Here is a 23,758-nt window from a genome sequence, read left to right as displayed (position 1 = left end):
CAACGACTCCTAAGCACAATCAGTGCCCACGCCTAGGAATAAAACAAAATAGAAGAAAGAAATAAATACATAAATACTTGGCCCAGTTCATTGACTTTGCCGCGCATTTGAGGGGCGCTATTTGACTTTGAGTGGACATCGATTGAAATGCGCGCGCAACAATTGTCAGATAAAACGAAATCTATATACACACACGTATATATATATACACAAACATATATATGTTGTCAAGGTCGTTGGCGTGGCTGATAACACGCTGAAACAAGAGGAAGAGCAAAGCAAACGCTGATAAGAACAGCAGCACCAGAAAAGCGCCATTCTAAATTGATTTTCTTATATATAGAAGAATCGAGCAACGAGTCCAAAGAGTCCAGTCATGAATTTCTATATACATATGGATATATATGCTATAGATTCTCAGTATCGTCAATCGACTTGATATTATTTGCGCACTTTTGTTGATTCGTAGTTTTCATGCAATAAAGAATTTCATTCAAAAATCACGAGACGTAAAAGTATAATAAGTAAATTTGTTGCTTTAGTTTTATGATGCCTGAAATCGTTTGATTGACATTCATAAACATAGCTATATAGCTACATATATTTGATTTCCGAAAGTTTTCTTATGAATCATTCAATTTCGCGTTAATTTTTGGCTTTGCATAAATAGGTTTTCTCGAGAAAGCCATTTGGGATGTAGTCTAAGGCTTATGGCCGAAAACTATTTCCAGAATTTTTGTAAAGTTTTTTGTATATGGCAAATTTGTGAATTCTATTGAAATGAATTAATTAATTTTAGGAAATACAATATAATCTAAAATAAAAATTAATGAATAAAATATATTTTCGAACTTTGCTGCCTATTTCTTTTTGATTCTTAGCAAATTTGTGTTTGAAATATTTTAATATTCTTTTAATAATTATATTTATATGCATATTCAAAAAAAATTAGTTTATTATTTTTTCTTATTTTTCTATTTTTCAATGTCTTAAATATGAAATATCGTATATATGTAGGTATACTACTTTATAATATACTACTTTATAATATACTAATACAGGAAGTCAAATACATGAATATTATTTCCATTCACCTTAAAGTGCTCTTGAAAAATTCCGTTTGATAAGCCTTTTTGAAAAGACATTGGTATCAATTTCATGAGATTAAACAACTCAACTTATCAAATACCTCTTAAGTTCTTAAATTATGCTCATACTATCGAATTATATATAAGATAGGTTTTTATTAAGGGCAAACTTTTTGGCACATATTCCTCAAATTGCTGCTTATAAACTTTGTTAAAGTCACCTTCTTCTTCTTCTTCTTCTTCTTCTTCTACTACTTCAATTTGGCCTAATGATGTTTTGTCCGACTCCATTAATCAGCGCTGTCATTCATAATTTTTCATTCGATTATTTTTTGCTGGGGTTTTTTCCTCTCTTTGTAGCTGGTGTTTGGCGGATGTGCCTTGGCATATTTTGCGGATATATGTACATATATACAATAGATTGGGTTCAATGTTATCGGCAAAGTTTTGGCACAAAACATTTGATTGCATAATGCCCCGAATATGATTCAATCAATAAGTAGAAATTATGAAATCAACTGTCTCATTATGACTGTACAGTTTAAAGTAATTTAATGAAGTATTGATCTAGATACATGTTTATCTCTCCTAATTTTACAGATATCTGCTTTAAGGGATCTATATAGCAACATGGCCTCTTCACCAAACCAAGCTGCACCTCCAGTTTTATGGCGCGCCCGTCGCAAGATTGGTAAGTTATAGTACATATATTTACTCGAGATGCTGCTGAACTAGTTCTCGAAGCAGGACTAGTTCCACACTTTAATAAATTTATGATGCGTATGTTTATTAGTTTCAATGAGCTGCAGTTAGAGTTGTGTGGCGAATTCTAATTACAAACATGTTATTGATGAACCAGTTCCGTTTTTGAAACTATGTTCAAGTCTTCTAAATTGTTTATATATATATGAAAGGAATATGTAAGCCCCGATACTAGTTTATATTACAGAACTACTACCAGTTCTGGAACTAGTTTAAAGTTATTAAAGCAGTTAATAAGTTGTCAGCTCTAGCTACATTACAGTTGTAGTTGAGCTAGTTCAAAATTCGAAACTTTTATAAACACTACTCTAAATTGTTGCTCAATACAGTAGCTCATAAGTTTGCCTGAACTGTCTTCAAGAAAAAAACGGTCCCAAATAAAGTTTCTAGTTAAAAGTTGAAAGCTCACAAAAGAAGTTCATTTCGTCATGTTTTTGGTGTTCTTCGATTTGCAGCAAGGTTAAACGTTCAATTTGCCAACGTTGTCTCAATTCAAGCTGCGTAGCCATCAGCTCAGAGCGTGTCGTAAATGGCGCCTGTTGCTCTTTGCCTTTTTATACCCTGTTTAAAAAGCGCATGTAGGGAGTTTTGTTTTGAAAAAAAAAACAAGAAAATTATAAAATATACAAAATTATATACTTAATATAAATATATACAGTATACAAATGAAAATCATTTAGAAATATAATTTATGATATGTGTTTTATTTATATACTCTGTATAGCATGATTATATATTTCTATATTTTCTACATTGCTTTAATATTGTATATATAGTAAAGTCATTGTGTGATCCCATTAAGCAATCATAAACTTATTTACAGGGTATCTAATAGTCACCTAAGCACTAGTTCAGCTGCGCTCTTGGTTATTTTCGCAGTCATTAGCGTTTGTCAGATAAAATATTAATGAGCACTCACTGAATTTTAAATGTTGCTCAGTTGCAAAAACGCCGGGATAAACTTGGCTGCCAGATAATGGGCTTTGATTTAGTGGGGAAACACCCCACTTAAGTGGCTAAAAAAAAAAAAAAAAAAAAAAAGGAAAAAAAGGAAAAGAAAAAGAAAAAGTGTAGCTTACTTTGTAAAGCAGCAACAGAATTGGCAATAAACTCTTTGTAGCATTTAACACCATCGAAAGCTTTTAAGTTCTTTGATGGGATCAAAAACTAACATATTTTTGTTGACATCGATTCTCTATTGAGACATTGACATAAGTATGTAGAAAGCTAATCTTTGTCTTCCAATGGGAATACTACTATTTACTACTTATTTATTATATTATTTATTATACTACTTTTCAACAATTGCCTTTTAGTAGTAGTAGTAGTAGCTGCTTCTACTACTTACTATTAATTCTAGCTTCTGCTACTACATACCAGCATTTACAACTACTATTTACTAATAACTCTAGCTTCTGCTACTATTTACTTCCACAACTACCTACTACTAGTACTACATTTTCCCCTACTTTTAGCTTCTGCTACTATTTACTACTACAATCTTCTTCTGCTGTTAACTACTACTATTAGCTTCTCGGTCACTAGCGTCTACTACTATTGACTATAGTTTCCACTACTACTTTTTAGTACAACTAGTTTCTACTGCTATCTACTAATATCAGACTCTACTACCAAATACTACTGCTTCTACTACTATCTGCTACTATTATCTCCATCTTCTACTGCTTCTATTACAACCAGTTTTTCTGTTTACTTCTAATATTATTATTTTGCTTAATAATACAACCAGCTTTGACAATTTCTAGTTCTACTACTACTACTACTACTTTCACTGCTTCTACTACAACAGCCACTCCTACCACTCTCTCAACTACTATTATTTGTGCGATTATCTACTTGGTATAGTTCCAGATTTACACTGTGATAATCCTTTGGTTACATTAAACTTCCTTGTCAGCCCACTCATGTATAATCAAGTTTGTTTAAATAATAACAAAAGTTAGTTCTTCTTACACAATACGGCATTATTATTGAAATCTGAATACGTGTGGCAATAGCAACGCTAGCTTGCCACAAATTGTGGCCACAAATTATTTGTTGGCTTAGTTGCAGCGCTTGACTGCATTTCCAATTTCCCAATTGGATGCCAATTGGACACACTGGCAGTGTGGCCAAAACAGCCAAAAAGTTGAAATGCTGCGAAAACCATGGAAATTTTGCCAATCAATGGCAACTCGAGATGAGCCAAAACATTTAAGCCCGGCCAAGAGCTGAAGACCACAAACGCGTGTGTAAACACAGAGCTAAGTGATTTATTGGCGGAACTATGAGCGGACGAGCGTAAGGCTAAGAATAGAGGGTCATGCAGGGCTAGGATTTTGGTGTGAGACACTCAAAACTTGTGCGCGCAACAATCACATAAAGTTTTAATTAATTTCCAACAAGCGAACAGCAAAGACAAACAAACAAAACTAAATGCCGCTAAAACCCAACTTTATGCGAAATTGATGGCTAAGGGCCAGGGGGTGCATACAGTGAAGCGCGGCTCAAGTGGATGAAAGCATGTGGCACGCTTTGTCAACACAGTTTGTCAGCAGCGGAAACGCTGCTGTCACGTTTCAGGCGGTTGCCAGCATTTCCGTTTCCGACTCACGCACACAAACCAAAACACTCTCACATACACAGAGAGGCAAACAAAGCTTGAGTGAGACCAGCCCAAATAAATATTGCCGGCAAATTGGCATTGAGCAAAAAAAAAAAAAACTTAAGTGGCGTCCACAAAAGAAAAAAAGTAAATACTACACTCATTGCCATTTGCACTCGAGCAGAACTTCACTCAATGCCCGCACATTGTAAACTTGCAAAAGCTCTTTTGCTATAGCAAACACAAAGCTAACACAAAGCTTGCAACAGCTGGTTGTCGCTTTTGAGTGTTTCTTGTTTACAGTTTGCGCTCAAACTCAAAGCCGGTTTCGGTTGCGCTTGTTATAGCTGTCTTTGTTGCGCTTGCATACATATACAAATATCTTGATGTTATTTTCCATGCCAAAACTGTTCTTGTTGTCTGGCTGACTGGCTTACTAACGGTGCATTCGTGCACTTTGAGTCATGCTCAAGCTTTGCCTTTGTGAAAGAAAAAAAAAAAAGATAAATTAACAAGAATTAGAGGTAAGACAAAACAGCTGCTCAGCAGTAAGTGATAACAGGCTTTTAGGCATTTTTTAGTGCGTTCCTTTAAATAAGTGAGATATGTTCGGCATAAATAACTTGAATTTATTATTTTAATTTGATAAATATATATATTATCATTGAATATCTTTGATCAGATTTCATCGAGTATCTTTCATTAGATTTGATGAATATTTTTAAAATAAATTTAATATATTTTAATTTGTCATGAATATCGGAATAAAAATACCTATATGATTATGAAAAACACGAGAAACAGAAATGGTCAACCAGAAATGTAGAATTTTAATACATATGTAATTCTTCACCATTGAAAGAAAGCAAAATAGTAAGTTTTTGTTTATCTGGCAACCTGTTGCGTCTAGTCGGTACCCACTGTGACTCCAAAAAGCTGCCAGATTGCAGACAGGCAGACAAAATGTGCTTATTTTCGATTTACGACTTATTGGCCTCACTGTATCTGCAGTCAGAGAGCGGCAATCAATTACGGCCATGGTCATATTAGCACCAACAGCAACAACAAAAGCAATTGCCCATTTCCCAGGTCACCAACACACAGAGACAGAGAGTGAGAGAGAAATATTGAGACTGATAAGAAATCTGGCAACACCAAAGCAAAATTAACGCTATCAACTGTTAAATGTGAATGTGAATGCGAATGCAATTGAAAAGGCAAGTAAAAACTATAAAAGACAACAAACTACACAAACACGCACACACATACACACACTTATATGGCGTGCTATTATGTAGGAAGAGCGCACGCGATAGAGACTAAGAGAGCGCGGCCAGCTGAAATTCATTAATTGCTCGCCTTAACAATGTAAATAATACGCAAAGTCAAAAGCGAACGAAATTAAGCGCTCAATGTTCTTTGAGCGTTTTGCTTTGTTTATTTTAGGCGAATTCGCCGCGCAGCTCAGTCGTCGTCGCCGCTGCTGCCGTTCGCTGCGAATGTGACTGGCCCCGTAATTTTGAGCACAACTCGTTTTTAGTATCTCACAGATATTCGACGTGTTTGGTTGGCGCGACTGCAAAAGCGGCCCGAGAAAAGTGATTTGAAATAAAAGAATAAATAATAAAGAAAGAAAATTAAATAAAAACAAATAACTTTATTAATATAACAATTTTACAAATCGAGAGTGTAAATGATTAAAATTCTTTTCGGGCAGAGTTTTGTAGAAAAAACATCGAATTCATTGTGTAAAGTAAATGCAAGATGCGCGCGTCGTTTTTATACCCTGAACCCATTGAAAATGGGAAATCAGGGTATAATGGTTTTGTTAAAAGTATGTAACAGGCAGAAGGAGGCGTGGCAGACCCCACAAAGTATATATATTCTTGATCAGGGCGACGAGCTGAGTCGATTTGGCCCTGTCCGTCTGTCTGTCCGTCCGTCCGTCCGTCCGTCCGTCCGTCCGTCCGTCCGTCCGTCCGTCCGTCCGTATGTATGAACGCGTCGATTTCAGAAGATATAAGAGCTAGAGACTTCAAATTTTTTTTAAAATGTCCGTAATTACAGCGCGCATATCAAGTTTATCATTAAAAATCGATAACTTATCCCGATCTTTTTTTATCGATAAAAACCCTTATCGAAAACCAGTTATAAAATTATATCTTCTACACCCTTATTGCTAGAGTCTCCAAATTTTTAATGTATGCTTATATGCAATTTATACAATATCGGTTTTTGTTAAAATTTACCCCCCACTCTTAAATTCACCCCCTCACCCTCACTTTTGTAAAAAGCGTATTTCAAATACTAGAGACTTGGGCTTTGGAATATACACACATATTCACCATATGATTACGCTCTAAAAGTTTCATTAAGATCGTATGTCTACAAAAGAAATTATTTACCAAATAAATTCTCATAATTTTGCCCACACTGCAGCGCAGCCCAAGCGCAGTCGCTGCTTACTGCGCAGTTAGCAGAGCGCAGGCTTATGCGTGCGTGTGGATGCATGTGTATGTATGTGTGCATAAAAGAAGTGCAGCATGATTAGAATATCAGCTTGGAGGGTTCAGGGTATCTCCTAGTCGAGCAGTCTCGACTGGAGCTTTCTTACTTGTTTTTGTTCGTTTTTTTCGTTTCGTTCTTCGCTAAAGCAAATCTAAAATAAATAACAAAAAAAGAAACTAAAACGTAAGCGATCAACGGTCGCGTGCTCATTCTGCTTCTTTCGTTTTGGCAAGTGTGCGTGCGCGCCTGTGATAGTGTGTGTAAAGAGGTGTGAAAATATCTACAAATCTATCTATCTTCGCGGCTGCGTGTAATCAAATAATAGGCGTAAAATTATGCACAAGAAGAAAAAGAAATATTCGGCAAGCCGCTAAAAATAAATAACGTATAGAGTGTGAGCAAGTGCAAAAATTACAACAAAAAAGAAAGAAAGAAAGAATAAAAAAACGAGTGTCCAAAGCGGAATGCAATTGTGAGTTTGAGCTGAAAATTGGAGTCAGTCTAGAAAAAAGCTCGACTCTATGCGCTCTCTTCTACTTCGCTTTGCCACAGCTGATCAGTAGCTGCCTATTAAATTCGCCGCCTGCTCATCATCCTCGCACAGCGTTGCCAGCTAGTTCGTTTTTCCTCTTAATTATTATCTCTTGACTTATTTATTACATTTATAAGAATGAAAAAGAACGGCACAATTTAACTCGATTGCACGCAATATTATTTAAAGCATCACATATACATATACGTTTTTAATATCTGCTGCTGATTTTACGACGTTACTGCCTTTGTTTTCATACAGTGAGCATTATAAATTGCTATTATTTATGTTTGTTTATGGTGCGGCGCAGAACATAATTTTTGTATGAAGTGCGTCGTTTTTTAAAGGTTTTCTTGTATGCACAGAGTGCGAGCGATGGGAAGAGGAAGAGCGAGAGAATGAGGTAGAGATAGAGAACGCAAGGTTGACACACTGAGTGGAAGAGAGCCAGTTTGAGAGCAAGAGAATGCGCAACGAACAAACGATAAGCTGTCCGAGCAGCAGCAGCAGCAGCACCAGCAACAGCGAACGTACAGACAGCTTCTGTTCCCCATACTCCTCCCCTTGGCTCAACACTTCCGCCCACAAAAAAGCTTGCAGACAGGTGTGCGGGGTCGTTCGCAGTTCAGTTGTCGCATTGTTTTCTCAATTGTTGTTGCTCTTTTAACCAGCGCGCTCCTCTCTCTCCCACACACATACACGCAAACTTTAGTAGCTGTAGCTTAAGCTCGTATGAATGTGTGCGTTTGTGTGTGCTTAGTCTTTTACATGCTTGTAACGGAAATGATTTTGTCGTACTTTTGTGTGCGCTCCCTTTGCAAGCTCCTCTTCGTAATGTTAAGTTTTCTTTTTTAAATTTCCGCTTTGTGTACTTCCTTCTGGTAAAGCTAGAGTGAGAAAGACAGTTTGAAGTTGTATAAGAATGCTTTGGAATATATAAGTAAATTTAAAAAATACGTAAATAATACGGTTTAATTAAAATGTCCTAATCATTGTGAGTATTAGATATTATATAAACAAACACAATAGGTAAAAGCAGTAAAATTACATTATTTAAATAGTACTTTGTTTGTTGCTTGAAATTCGCACCTTTTCGCTGTCTGGGACTGAGCCCTAATTAAGCTCCCTCCGTGTTCTATCTCTCATTTTTGTTTATGATTGTCATTATCACTAGGAATTACCATTGTTATCCGGCTAAATCTAGACATTACTCACACAGTATGCACTATCAGTATTTATACAAAACCAAATATAATTCTCTAGATGCTGATAACGTTGATTTTTTCCCCTTTCAGCATTGGCATACGCCACGCGTCTCGCTATCAGTTCAGAAAACCATTTTTCCATAATTGAATGCCGTCACTTGGCCAAAATAGTTATTGTCCATTGAACCGGGTTAAAAGTGTGGGGAAAAGTGTCAAGTGGTCAAGCGTCGGCATTATTTAATGCATGATTCTACGAAATACAAATGAATTTTATTTTATTTTGATAAGAAGTTTTAGCTTTTTTCTATTTTATATCTTTTGTATCTTTGTTTTTAAGATTTAAAAGATATATATATAACTTTTATTAGTTTTCAAACAAACTTTCATCACAAGAAGATTTTGAAAATTTCATCTTGAATAGAATAAAATAGAGCTAAAAACTGGCCGTTGGCTTCAATTTCAAGCTGCCTTGACTACATTGAGGCCATAAACCCGAGCGTGCCTTAACCATTTACGGGGGAGACAGCTGGGGAAATAGAGGAGGATGGGGAGGGGACAGCTGGCCACAGAATACAAAAGATATTGCAAAAGATCGAAGCGAGTTGATTGCTTGGCAACTTACATATATGGTAATTACAGCTGGATTATTATTGTGCGCCTTAAACAGAAGGTGCTACGAGAGATAGCAGTGGCTCGGTTTTAAGGGGAGCTGTCTGCAGGGGGGCCTATGCTAGAGATGGAACTGCGAGGTATGCCTCCTGTCTTTCGAGTGGTTTTTGTGCATTTACAACTTGTTTGCCTTGTTTATGTGGGTTAACAGCTCTTGAGCGAATTCCAAATGGAAATCCTCAAACAACCCAGCCCCTCTCTTTCGCTATGTCATTGTTTCTGTCTCATTCTCTCTCGCTCTTCAACAACTTTTGTTTAATTTATGCTCAATTCCTTTGACGTCAACGTGGTTGGCGTTTGTTTTTGTTGTGGTGGAAGAATCTTTGACATTATCGCAATGATAACTTAGTATCATATGATTAGTTTTTTCTTTTTATTTTTAATTTAATTTTTTTTTTTTTTTAGCTTTTGTTTATTATTTTTACCAAATGGGGTTTCTGCGTTCTATGTTAATGGGCTTGAACTTTTGATTCTCCAGTCAACTGTGTTTTTGTTTTGACACCTTTTATGATGTTTTATTTCGCGTTGTTGTTATTGTTTTCGTTTCAGTGTATTTTGCCTGAACAGCTGTTGTTGGCATTTTTGCGGGCTGGCACGTGTCGACGTTTTGTTTAGGTTGTTAACATTTCAAATTTGCATCTTATTTATGGCGCGAGATGTATATTGAAAGAGAAAGAGATGTGTAGGGGAATAGCAAAAAGTTGCATTGCGAAAAAAAAACAAGCAAAAATTTAATTTATTTATTTAAATTAAAAACAGCTTAAATATCCCATGAAAATGTTGTGGCTTATCAAAAAAGGTATTTGATTGTCAGCAGAAAATAATTAAAGCGTCATAAAAGTCACCTTCGAGTTGCGAAGTCAACTTTTCAAAAGTCTGATTTATGGGACAAGTCTTTCATATTGCGATATTCAATAGGATCCTCTAGAGATAAGATAATAAATATTGGTATGTGCAAGAAAAAGTTTAAAACAGAATTGAAATTTGAGTGTAAAAAAACTATTTCAGTCTTGAGGCTTGCCATAAAATAAAATATCTGAAGATCTATTAGAGATAGAGTTATGAAATTTGGTATGTGTATAGATACGGTATTAAGAAAAATTATCGAAAATTTATAGGCGATAATTAAATATATATTTGTTATATATAAAAGATAAAATGAATGTTTCACTTCCAAATATGGAAAAATATTGCAAAGAACATTGTCTCACAAAAAATTTATTTGGTCACTGAAGAGCCAGAAGTCAAAAGTAAAACAGTTTAAATGAATTTCTTTCGCAGGTAGAAATTCAGAAATCTATTTTATTTATGTCTCTCATATGATACAATCATATGATGTGCTTATGTCTGGCAGCGTTTCAACATTGCTTTTTATCTTACACAATTATAAGAAAATAAAATAAATAAAATATTGCCCGACTTTTGAAAAACATACAAATTTATATTTAAATATATATATGATATATATATATATATAAATTCATATATATTCGGATAGACAGTTCGATGGCCCAAGGTTGGTCTGAAAAATAAACACAGCAACAATGAAACATGTAAACATATGTAGAATTTCTAGAAATATATTTATATATGTATGTATGTACGTAAGTTATATGCCATTCACTGATCTCTGCCATCAGAGTTCTATTAATTGTACTGACTCAGATTTGGGATTTAATAACTTTAGCGTTGAATTTTTTCACAACTTTTATTAATTACTTTGAATTACTGAGAACTTTTTGCTAGTATATATACATCTATGTATATCATCCAAAATGCAATCGCCTTCATTTGGGGATCTTTGGGGGCCTGATCCGTGAATCATTTGAAAGGCATTTTCTTGGTTGGAGGCGACGAAACTTGCGTCATAAATCGAACTGAAAGAACAAAATGTGTGCCAAACGAAACATAAAATACAGCAAATGTGATAAATAAGAAATATTAAACGACTTGTAAATGCCCTGTAAAAGATATATATACTTTTTAAATATAAATAACAGTTACCAAAGTATTATAAAAAGTCAACAATTACAGCACGATATACCCTGTTATACAATAATGTTTTCTACAGTCGATGCCGTTGTGTACCCACTGTAAATGTCAACTGTAAAGCAGTCTTTATGCACGCTCTCTTTTGTGTAATGCTTTGTGCACCGTTAAAGTGTAACTGTAATAGCATTGTATAACCAGTGTAAGCAAGCCAGCTTATAGCCATTGTACGGCTACAGGGTATTAGGCAACGGCGATCGTCTGAGTGACTGCACTGAATGGAGGAAATGGCGCTGCCCACGCGACCAGCAACGACAACGGTGATGGTGACGGTGACAGAGACGGCGACGGCAGCTGCGACGCCCGCACGCTGCCTTTTCGGGGCCGCTGTCTCTGTTGCTGTTGTTGCTGCTGCTTTTTGTCGTCATACCTGCGCCTCTCCCTCTCTTTGTTTCTCTCTCTTGCTCTCTGCTCGACGCTCGCTCCAATTCGCCGCAAGTGACGCGCGCAGTTAGCTGTTGCTGCTGCGTTCTGTGCTTATCAGGCAGCGCGGGCTCACTCTCGCACTCAGCTATCCGTCTCTGTCGCACGCCTTGTAAAGACTCGGCAAAGTGAGGGCAAAATGAGCGAAAAATTCGCATTAATAAATCTGCATTAATGAAATTTATATTGTTTAGCCGGTCATACAATATATCTAAATTTTTGGCAGCGATGCAAACAAATTCCATTAATTGCCACTCAAATAGAAGAACATAAATTAGAATATAGATATATAGATTATATACATACATAGTATACTCATACATATATACATATATGCATATACATATGCTCTTATGTACAGCGCCTCCACATTATCAGCAATGTGACAAGCTCTTTTACTTGCTCGCTTATTAGCTCTCATTCTTTATCTCTCTCTGTCTCCCATTTGAGTGTAGTCTCTGTTTATTTATGTTTTTCCCTTTGGCTTGTGTTTTGCGCTTTGTTTTAGTTGATTATTAGTTTCTTGCCTTTTCTGTTTTTGTACTCAATTTTGCTTTGCTTTGCTTTGCTCTGCTCGCGTGCACAGCTGGTGGAAAATTTTCCAGGCGCTTAATATAAAAGTATATAGAATTAAAATTGATGCTTAAATCCCAAACGGCAGTCTCTTAAACCCTAGACAATGAGGGAGACCGACCGAGAGAGAAAGAGAGAGAGAGAGAGAATGACTGAGAGAGACGGTGAGGTAGAGGTAGAGTAGAGCTGGCGTTGGCAGTAAACGAACAAAGTGCGCTGTGGCGCCTGCATAAATGATTCTGTTATTGTTCTAGGTAAAGTGCAGTTGTTTTCGTAATTCCCTTGCATAGGGTATTTACACAATGAGTCAATGTAGCCTATTGTAACTCAGCTCGTAATGCAGCTAATATGGCGAAATTCTGTATGAGCATTGCCTATGGCTAGGCCTAATATATATAGTTGAATCTCTCCAAAATAGCTGACTATATGTTGTTATAGCTGACATTGAAATCATGCAAACTGAAAATTCAAAATCTATGATAAAAACATTTTCTTTTGCTTTGCAATAGAGTATTCAATTTGCGATCAGTCATTGACTTCTGATGCATATTGCTTTGCGGCTGTATTTGTTAATTACCCGTTCTAAAACGTATTCTCAAGTTGTTGGGGGAAATAGGCATAGGCATATTTGTTGTGGTAGACCCTTTATTGCATGCAATTTGTCACAGTAATAACAATAATATGCATATTTGCTGAAATTCCCTATTTATCCATGACTATTTAGATCATGGATTTTCAAAGAAATAATGCTTATTTATTTTAGTATAATATTTTGATAACACTTCAGTCAAGTTAAAGCTTGAACAATATTGTATAATATGATAAGTAGATGGGGCTTTTTTTCTAGTCACATAATGGTTATATATTAGTACGCGATAATCTAACATTTTGTCTCTAGGGAATGCCCCTCATGATAAGCCGTTTTCGAGCGCATCTAGCTGTCATTATTTAGGTTTGGCGTTCGGTCTCCTTTTCTTTTCGCATATTTTTTTCTTCGTTTCAAATTTCAATTTCCCAGAAAACGCCATCTTTATAACAGTAAAGACTTTTTTTCAGTTTTTTTTTCTTAATTTTTTATATATAATACATATTTTTTGTTTATTAATGTGCAACGTCATGCAATAATATGATTATTGTAAACATATCCGGACCCGATTCGAGCCACCGCGTACCCCGCAGGCATCGTCTTACAATTTATGCTATGCTCGGCACCCCCTTCCATCGCCCTTCCCCGAAAAGGAATCGAGTTAAAACCCCTTTGCCGTTCCAGACACAAGCCAAAGACCCAATCCGCACGCCTTGACTGTTTGCTGTCTGCCTTTTCTGGAGAAATGAAATTTATATACAGAATAAACAAGTTTGTTTATTCTGTTAAGATACAACAAAACAAAAAGGGAATTTTAAATTCAATTTTTTATTAAATTTCAATTTGATTTCTGATTCGTTTCATTTTGTCGTGGCGTGTGGCAAACGTGTGAACTTACAAATCGCTTGGAGTTGCTTTTTAAGTTGAGTGCAATTGAAATATGAGCTATTAATATGAAGTGTGAACAGTGGAAACTTTAGATTAAATATTATATAAATATTTAAAGAGTAAGAGCTGTACTTTGTAGTTGCTAACAAAAATGTGATATAAAGCAAATTTTCAATTAATATTTTTTAAAATTATAATTTCATCCAGAATTATATATACTTTATGATATGCTGCGATGCTAAATCAATCTTAAATTAAGTCTTATTTGGAATTATTTTTTAACGAATTGGCAATTTTTTGTTTAAGATGTTGTAGAAAGTAATAAAAATTTAATAATTTTGTTTTACATGATTATTTTTTATGACTAAGTCTTCTTCTAGTTTTAAAACTTGTTTTAGTTCGAATTATAGTTTAATTTTTTTTTTTTTTTTATTCCCACATTCAATTCTACATCTACTTATGTTATTACTGACAGTCTTTCCCTACTTGTTTCTCCTTTTTATATTTCATTTATTATGACTTATACATTTATATTATACATTTATATTTTGTAAGATCTATGAATTCTACACACTTAACCTTAGGCATCAAGCATCTGGCTAATGCAATGACAAAAGATTGATTGATATAAAACATTTACGCATATGCTTGAAATCTATAAACTTACTGAAAATTTCGATTGTTTTGATAAATTCAAATTAATAATTAGCTTATCATTTTCTATAAAGCATTTTAGCTATTTGCTGCCCAGTTTAAATCCAGAACTTTTTTCAGGTATTCCATTTGACCTATTTCCCCATGCCCGATTTAATACGAAGAAATTGCTGCTCATTTATAATGTATTATCTGGCTCATGAGTTCACAGCACGCCACAAAATAAACAAACAAAGTAATTACAAGTGCCAAGTGAGAAGCACAAATTTTTCCAAACTTTAGAATTTACCATAACAAAATAAGACGCACACACAAAGAGAGAGGCAGAGGCAGGGGCAGAGAATAGCTATGCTAAATATCTTTAAGTGTATGCAAATAAATATTGAAAAATTTCCAAGATGTATAAAATATGCATATTATGATTATTATTGTTATTAATGCTACTGTTGTTGTTGTTATTATTATTATTATTGCTATTGTTGTGGGGGTGTATTTGCACACCTTGGTCATGGTGATGCGCTCAAATAAGAGCCGAATTTTGATACCGACTTCGTGTTGCTTATTTATCTGGATGATTAAGTTAATTATCTGCGTTGACATTTGCAATTCAAATTGAAATTCGCATGTAAAAAAGTTTCCGCACGGCCGGCCTATTTGTTGATGTTTATACGTTTATATTGTCAAATATTATTGTGGCTGGAAATTTTAGATCTTGTCTTCTTTTTAACTGTTGCACATCTTATTTTACATTATTTTATTTTACTTTTCTTATTATTTTTTTTTTTTTTTCAATGACACGTAACATCTGCGTGTGTGCCAATTCATCAACAAACTAATTAACACTTGACTCGAGACCGCAGCGCGGAAACTGGGAGATTCGAAACTTAGAGAATGTATTATTCGCTTTGGGAACCGAAAACCTAGTTGGCAACAGTTTCTGGTTAGCGTCTTGGCGGCTAATTGATTTGCTCATAGGGATAGGTAAGGGTTCCCCCAAAATTATATATAGAGATACAAAACAGATAAGACTGATTCTTGGAATTGGAATTTGTTTTCGCTAGATAGCGGGAAACATAGATAAGTCTTGGCGTGATAAATGTAGCGCACACAGATAAGACAAATGATTAATGAGATTTCTATTTGGACTTTTGAGGCTGATTGTGTAGCGCTAACTAGACAAAAGTTCAAGATGACGCTTGGGTCAAATGGGCACACAGATGTCTACAGATTTTTACGATAAGTCTGATGAGCAGAATGAAGCAAAGTTCAATGGATTTTTGGAATTTTATATGAAGAAGCAAGATACAAAAAAAAGTAAAAAAATTTATTTTTATTTTTTTAAGTTAGTTTAATGATTCTTCTTCTACTTCTACTCTATTTTATTTTCTTTGTTTTTGTTTTCCAAAAGTATATCTAATATATCATAAATTATACTATAGTTGTTTAATAGTTTTCTGTTTTTCTCGATGCCTATAGAACTTACCTTTCCCACGCAATAATCTTTGAACTTTTTGCAATTGCTGGCAGATGTTCAAATATTTTCATATTTGTTTATGCTAAATTTATAAAAGTCCGTTTTTTTAGCAGCAAAAAAAAAAAAAAAAAAAAAAAAAATAATGTAAAAAAATATATTGCAAAACAATTATTCAATTTTCATATTGCGACTTAGTGGCAGATTGTTGCGCGTGTGTGAGAAAAAGAGAGAGAGAGAGAAAATTTGTAGATTTGATTTTCGCACTTATCGTAGCCGAGTGAAGTGTGCTGCGCGTCATGCGAGTATTTTGCTTAGCGCTAATTATTAAATATCAAAAATTGACGTCACACAAGCCTAAAGAAAAAATCAAATTTGTTGGCTTAGGTTCGAATTCAGATATTGACCGGAAATTCTCTAGTGGCTGTGTTCATGGAAAATTTCCTAGATTGCAATCATATTCACTGCTCTGGCATTGCAAAACAAAAATAGAGCAAACAAATTCTATTTATCATATGTCACAGCAAAACAAAAAATTTCCACTTCGCAGCGGTGGCGCATGAGTAATATAGAGGTAAATAATTCTGTTTCTCCCATGTCTTGTTATTTTTCAAATAATGCTTTGAACTGCCCTGAACGCACAAATTTGACAGATTTTTATTGACAGTTTTGGCTGTTTTTCTTTGCTGTTTTATTTTTTCTCTTCTCTACTGGCCATATTTGATTGCCATTTGGGTTTTGCTTGGGTTGATTGCACGGCTCAATGCAAAAGGACTTGGCGAATGCCATGCAGGTGGTCAAGGTTGATCGCTGACCAAATCGTTTCGGCTGCTCAGTCAAGGATAACTAAAGCCAAATTCGCATTAAATCTGACAGTTGCTAATGGGGGCTAGCTAGAAAAGAAATATTATCGCAACATGCTTAAGAGAATGCGCTTAAGCCTTGACTTTAAAGTTTGTTGCTTAAAATAAATACTGAATTGTGAAGAGTTGGGAATTTATTTGTTGAACAACTTTGCTGGTAATCAATTTTTCCAACCCAAGTCTCTAATATTTGAAACGCGTTTTCTTTTAGGTTGTGAGGGAAAGGAGTGAATTGAACGGGAATAATTATTGATTTTTAAAATGAAGTCGATCTTATGAAGCCTACGACAAAAATTGCAATTCTTTAGCTTTTATAGGTTCCGAGATTGAGACGTTCACATTTACGGACAGGCATTTGCCAAAATCATGATTCCCAGATTTTTCATTTTCACTGTGTTCAAAAATTCTGTTTTCATTCTTTGGCAAATTCACATATTTGAAGACTTGAGTTCTTTAAAAAAGAACATTAAACATGTTAAAATATTATGACATAATGTATGATATATAAAATACAATATAATATTCATATATTCAACCAGCAAATCTGCCAGCCCATTTGGATGAGTTCATTCTACATGTCGTGCATCCGCCACATATTGCGCTAATTTGAAGCCATTGTAAAATGTCAAGCATATTAAAAACTCATTTATTTTGTTATTTCTGCACACATGGAATCGAAAACATATTTGGCAGAATTAATGTAATTGAAATAAGAATGCGATATGTCTATATACATATGTATATGTATACATATGTCGCATTATTTATGATTGATACTCGCAAATTGCTTTTTATTTTTCCGGATTAAAATTGCATTTAAATGGAAATCGTTTGCAGATGTTGCTCTAAATGGGCTATTTCACGTTCACAGAGTTCGCAATTAACGTGGCATATTAATTAAAATCTTAAACAGATCCGCTATGGACCCTCGAGTGGGCATGGCTATGACTGTGGCTGTGGGTGTGGGTGTGCGAAGATTGGTCAGGGAGTGTGTGCTCAATCAGCCGATTAATTGAACTGCACCCAGCACAAGACAAACACACACAACCACACACAGACACACGCACACATGCTTATATATACATGCATGCACACTCTTACAGCATTCATTCATTCGTTTACGCTCACAAGTCAAATGCAATCACTTGGATATTAAGATGTGAGCGAGATAAACAAAACCATGTCTCTATGCGACTATATAGACATGATGCATATGGTGTTGGCTTTGTATTTATTTCTCATGTAAAAATAATTGTATAAAGAGAACGTACTTAATAATTATTATGAATGTGCGCCATATGATCTTATCTTTGGGACTTTATTTTGATAATAGAAATTGAAAATAAAAATATGTTGAAAACTTCAATTCGAAAAATTCAAATATTTTGTTATATTTTATATGATGTATTAAAATATTTGATTTGCATTTCCCCATGCGATTGGACTTTTTATCACATATCAAAACTTGTAATATAATTACAATTTTTGTAAGAAATTTATATAATAAATTTATTTATAATAGTCAAGAAATAATAGTTGTCAGCTATTATATTTAATCATTTATTATGTAAGCCACGCAAAGCCGGGTAGTGTTCTATAACATTAATGATAGATCAAAAGATATCTATATAAAGTTTCACATATTTCAGGTAACATATATCTGCATAAGCTTCAAATATTATTCATAATTGCCCAAACAAGTTTTAACAATATACAACGAATAAAAAAAAAAACACATTTCCCCTACCATTCATAAAATGCTTGAATCGTCTTACACCCCTCGTTGCTGTTGCTATGCCAGGGTATATCTGTATTTAAAGTAGCTCAGTTGGCTCCTGCTTGACGGCGAGCAGTTCTCTTGCCTTCCCGCTCTCACTCTCGCTGTTGCTCTTTCCTTCTGGCAGGGGGCGTGTGGTGTTGTGGAGCTGTGGTGGGTGTGGCAGGCAGCCATTCACAGAAATTGCAGCGCTGGCGTCACAGAGTAGCTGTTGTTGGTGTTGTTGTTACTGTTGCCATTGTAGCTGAACAATTATATATAGAGGAGTGAAGTGCACTTGCAGCTGCCACAGCTACGTTTGCCACAACAACAACGAGCAACAGTAACAGAGACAACAACTCGTATCATTTACTTGTTATTGTCTTAGAGCAAGTCGCGCGCGCGGTCCATTGAGCGAGTGAGTGACTGAATAAATGAATGAATGAATACGCAAAAGAAATGACACGATAATCAAACGGCAACAGCAACAACGACAACAACTACAGCTACTCTCGCACTCTCTGTTATTAAGCTTACGAACTTGCGTGGCCAACCCAACCCCTAAGCAGCGCTCGCTCCCTCAGCTCGCGATGTGTCTTTGACTCTTTCTTTCTTTTTTTTTTTTTCATTTTTCTTCTTTTTCTTTTTGCGTTTCTTATTTGTTTTTTTTTTTTTTTTTTTGCTATGTTTAGTTTTTGTATTGCACTTGTTGTTGTTGCTATCTCACTCACTCTCTCGCACTGTACAGAGGTTCATTGACTGTTGTTGATTTTTATGGTTGACTTGAACTGAATGTGAATGCGAATGCGAATGTGTGCGAATGCGAATGTGAATACTATTGCAAATACGAGTATTTCTTGCTTTTAATTGCTTTAAATGTTGTCAGCTTTAAATCGTGACTACCTCAAGTGCAGCACTCAGGTGTGTTTGCATGTGTGTGTGCTTGTGTTTGTGCTGCAAAGTATGCAACATATTTGCCTGCGGCTAAGTGCCTGGGCCCCTTCTGTGTGTGTGCAAGCGTGTTGAAAGCCATTCAACTGCCGCTTTGGCCACAACCCGCAGAAGCCTTGAAATACCCTTTAACCATTTTTACCCCCGCTCCACAGGGCTGCCCTCCACGTGTCCAGCAAACGTCGCTCGTTTTTTGGCTTTGACTGCAGCTAAATAAATAACTACTTTGTCTTCATTAGCGCGTGGAACTTAAGCTTTGACGTCATGACCAAATGCAAGTCACTAACGGTTGAATACTATTTTTATATACGCTTTTTAAAGGGGCATTACCGTTCTGAAAAAGGCTTTGTGAAGTTTATGAAGAAACATCTCATCATATAGTTCGTTGAATATTCATAAGAATATTTCAATGAAGTAAGGAAAATCTTGATTAATATATAATTATTATGTTCTCAGGATTTCTTATGGTTCTTAAGACTATAGTTGTGCACATAAAAATACTAGGGATATTTTACTTAATTATTAATCACAATATCTGGATGTCTTTCTGATATTCTGTTAGTAAAGACTTTTTTATGTTCTTTTTATCACATTTTTGTTCAACAGATTATATATTATTTTATTTTTTTTTTTACAGTTGTGTCCATAGCAGCAACTGTATATAAAATACAATTCGTATTAATATCAACTATGTCTTCTCGATTAGCATTCAGTTTTTTATTTTTTCAAGTTCCTCAAGTGTATTAAATATTCAACGTGTCTGCCCTGCTAGACATTCTTTCCTGTTTTTTTTTTTTTCTTTTAAAGAAGCTTTGCCTTTGTTTCAAGCTAATTTTAGCCACGAAGACAAACAAGCCAAAAATATTTGTTCCCTTTTTTGTCCAACTAATTGCTGTTGCTGCGTGGCTGTTCAGCATATTTTCGCGTGAAAAATAAACCGAAGTTCAAGGAAACTATACGAAACATATATACATATGAATAATATATTTAAATATGATTTATACTATACACTAATATATATTTTCTGGCATTAACTTATCCATTAACTGTTCAAATTAATTACTGAAACTCGAGCCTATGCCAAGGGGGATTCCTTGCTTGCAATCGTAAATGGCAGGGCGCTAATTAATATATAAAATATATATATGTTTATGTATAAATATATATGTATATACATATAATTTTATTGAGCGTGGGCTGATTTATCGGCTCACGTTCGCGTATTTTTTATTGTCACATAATTTAATTAATGATTTGTGTGCGAAGTTTACAATGTTTGCGGCACAATAAAAATCTGCTTTTTTATTTAATGATAAAATTGTATAAGTTATTGCAATTGTGGTTGTTGCAACTGTAGCATTATAAATTGAAAAAATATTATTATAATAATGCTAAAAAAAATACCTTATTTATAATAAAGGCAAAAATTATTGCCTTATTTTGTTTATCTATAAAGGCAGACATGATGTACGATATATTTCATATCATATATAATATATATATATATATATATCATCAATATTGAATCTGAATATGTAAGACATAATTCAACATGCGCTGCTCTTGACCACAATTGCTAATACATATAATTTATATTTCAAACAATTTCTTTACCCAACTCTAATCATTCTCAAAGACAATACTTGTGCATAAACCACAGAATTTGCTGAAAATCTGCATTTCTCTTAAACGTCTTCAAATTGCTTTTAATGGCAGCTGATAATAATTGTATGCCGAGCGTAAGCCATAAGCAAATGTGTGTAGTCCAAGGAGCATCACATGCTGAGATTAAATAATATACTAGCCGCACACGGGGCGTATGCGTAATGTGTTGGACTAGCAGCAGCTGCTTCTGCAGCAGCAAGCGCTGTCATGCGTTTGCCACACACATAAAATTATTTAATCAAAATCTTAAATGTGCCATTTAAATTCTTGGCAATGGCCAAATGCTTCCTAGCAACGCAGCCCCACCACGCCCAACTCCCTGGCCTGTGCGCCTTCGAGCAGTTGCTGAAGTCAGCCAAAGCGAGCCGAGTCGAGTCGAGTCGAAGCACTAGACAAACAAACTAATTTTGCCTTTGCTGCTGCTGCGGCTGCTGTGGTCTGGCATGTTTCTGGTCTGCGGCCAGAGTCACAAACGTTGAGTGGGCGCAATCAGCAATGCCACGCCTCCTCATCCTATATTTGACCTCAACTACGGCCCGGCTACGGCCTCAGTGCTCAGCTTAGCTCAGCTCGGCTCTGCTCAGCTCTGTTTGTCTGTTTGTTTGGCAGTCAAATCACGTTTGTCATTGGTAATTTTGAGCATGTCATAATGATAACTCAAACGCAAGACAAACACAGCGGGACGTCTGTCATTCAGGACATGTGGCCAAAGCTCAGCGTTGCGCTCCATATAGCATGAATACAAACCAAATACCAAAATATACATATGTATGTATTTTTATACAGATATACTTTGATGCCCGATCTCAGTCAAAATTTGACAAATGTGGTGCAGTTATTAAATTAGCCAAGCACAAATATTTCACATGTAAAAGTTAATTTCCCAGATTGGGTTCTCTGCAAAGCAATAAAGAAACCTCGAACAAAATTGCTTTTATTTTAAAGTACTTTTCGTATTAGAAACAGTTTATTAAAATGCTGTCAGTATTTAATTTTTGTTTTTCATTTATACTTTGTGCGCAAGAAAATGGGGTATTTGAAAGTGTGTAATGCATGAAATTATTTATTTTTTTATAGTTTGCATATATATGTAGTAAATAAAAAAAAAAAAATATATGCTTAAAAAAATCTTTATCTTTAAATTTAGAAGCATTTGATCTTCCTAACTTTCATGAATCTCTTCCTCTGGAAATATTTATTTCAGTATTATTTATTTAATATCGCAGATCTACCTCAAGGCAGCAGATTTTGTCATATGCCAAATTGTTGCTCCACCATACCAGTGTATGTACAGGGTATCTTTAGTTCATATCAAACTCAGCTATCGCCTGAGTTCCTTATTCCTTCACTCTATTACTGCTCAGCAATGCGTAGCAAGAGAGAAGCTGAGCTGACTGGAAGTTGGACGCGGTTTGGGCAGCTCGTAGGAGTGCGTCTGGAGGAGCTTCGACTGTGCAAGGGAGTTAAATAAGTTTGCTACAAAAAAGATTTATGATAGCAGAACTAGTTGGCAACGCCTTTTAGAGGTCTTTTACATACGACGACGCCACTGGCTGCACTCTGCGCGTGCCTCTGCCTCAGCCTCTCGGCGCATACAATTTCAATATTTCTTCATCTAAGAAACCGAGCAAACTGAAAACGCGAGCGGGTATAAATTGAAAATCTTACTCAAGTTGCCTGCCAGACGGCGCGCGCCGCGAACATTTTCTCGGGTTTTGTATTAAATTGGAAATGTGATAGGCGAAGAAAGTTGCTAGTCAAAAAGAAATGCCTGAAAGAAATTGTTGAAAAATGTATACGATTTTTCGTTTGTTGTTTTTGTTTTAGTTGTTTTTTATTTTCATTTTTTTTCGCTTTGTGCAATAAATAAATAACGCAATTATTGCGCATACGGCGCGTGGCCGACTTTAACGAGTGTTTGAGGCCCCACCTCTCCCCGGGGCCCCCTTCCTCCTGTACATCAACATTGCATACAAGCCATTAAAATTAGCTATAATTAAAGTCGTTCGCATGAAAACAGCAATTAGATTTCGTTTTTTATGCGTGCCGTATGCGAAATTACTCATACGCCGCGTGTATTGCTCTATATGTTCGTATGTTCGTATGTGGGTGTGTGTGCTTGTGTGTGTGGCGCATGCGGGCATTGATTGGGCTATCAAGCTATAGAATTGCCAATACGGTAGCTGCCCCTATGCATATGGTTCAGCTTGATTAAACTTAGATTAAATCATCAATGTGTTGAGTTTAATTTGTATTATTCTGAGATTTGGAAATTTCATTTGTTTAAATAAAATAAAGTTGTTTGTTGATTAAACAACAATAAGAATTCAGAAATCAATTAGTCACTTATAAATCAATTAATCTGTGATTTTTGTATCAATCAATCTTCAATCAAAAATGTATTGTATCACGTTTTGGTTTTTTTTTTTCTAGTATTTATAATAATATTTTAAAGTTTAAGTTTTCTTCAGCTTTTTCTTAAACAATCTCTGGATCTTTTGTAGTTATCT

General features: G+C 35.2%; 1 protein-coding gene across 16 annotated transcripts in view; it reads left to right on the top strand.

Annotated features, from left to right (window-relative positions):
* The window catches only part of Pde11 (Phosphodiesterase 11), a 91,794-nt gene that overhangs the window by 37,668 nt on the left and 30,368 nt on the right, over positions 1-23,758 (top strand). For 6 of the 16 annotated variants that reach the window (XM_089464780.1, XM_089464779.1, XM_089464778.1 and 3 more), the window contains one exon: positions 1,689-1,779. In XM_089464780.1, coding sequence (XP_089320906.1) covers positions 1,719-1,779 — 61 coding nt within the window. In that variant the 5' untranslated portion in view covers positions 1,689-1,718. Of the gene's footprint in view, positions 1-1,688; positions 1,780-5,023; positions 6,290-7,109; positions 7,580-23,758 lie in introns of those variants that run through there. The other 10 variants (XM_089464784.1, XM_089464773.1, XM_089464771.1 and 7 more) reach the window with 10 other exon arrangements.

Source organism: Drosophila arizonae, chromosome 3 (assembly GCF_054131065.1).
Source record: "Drosophila arizonae isolate 15081-1271.41 chromosome 3, UAZ_ARI_1.0, whole genome shotgun sequence".
Lineage (NCBI taxonomy): Eukaryota > Metazoa > Arthropoda > Insecta > Diptera > Drosophilidae > Drosophila > Drosophila arizonae.
This window is presented reverse-complemented; position numbering and strand designations above follow the sequence as displayed.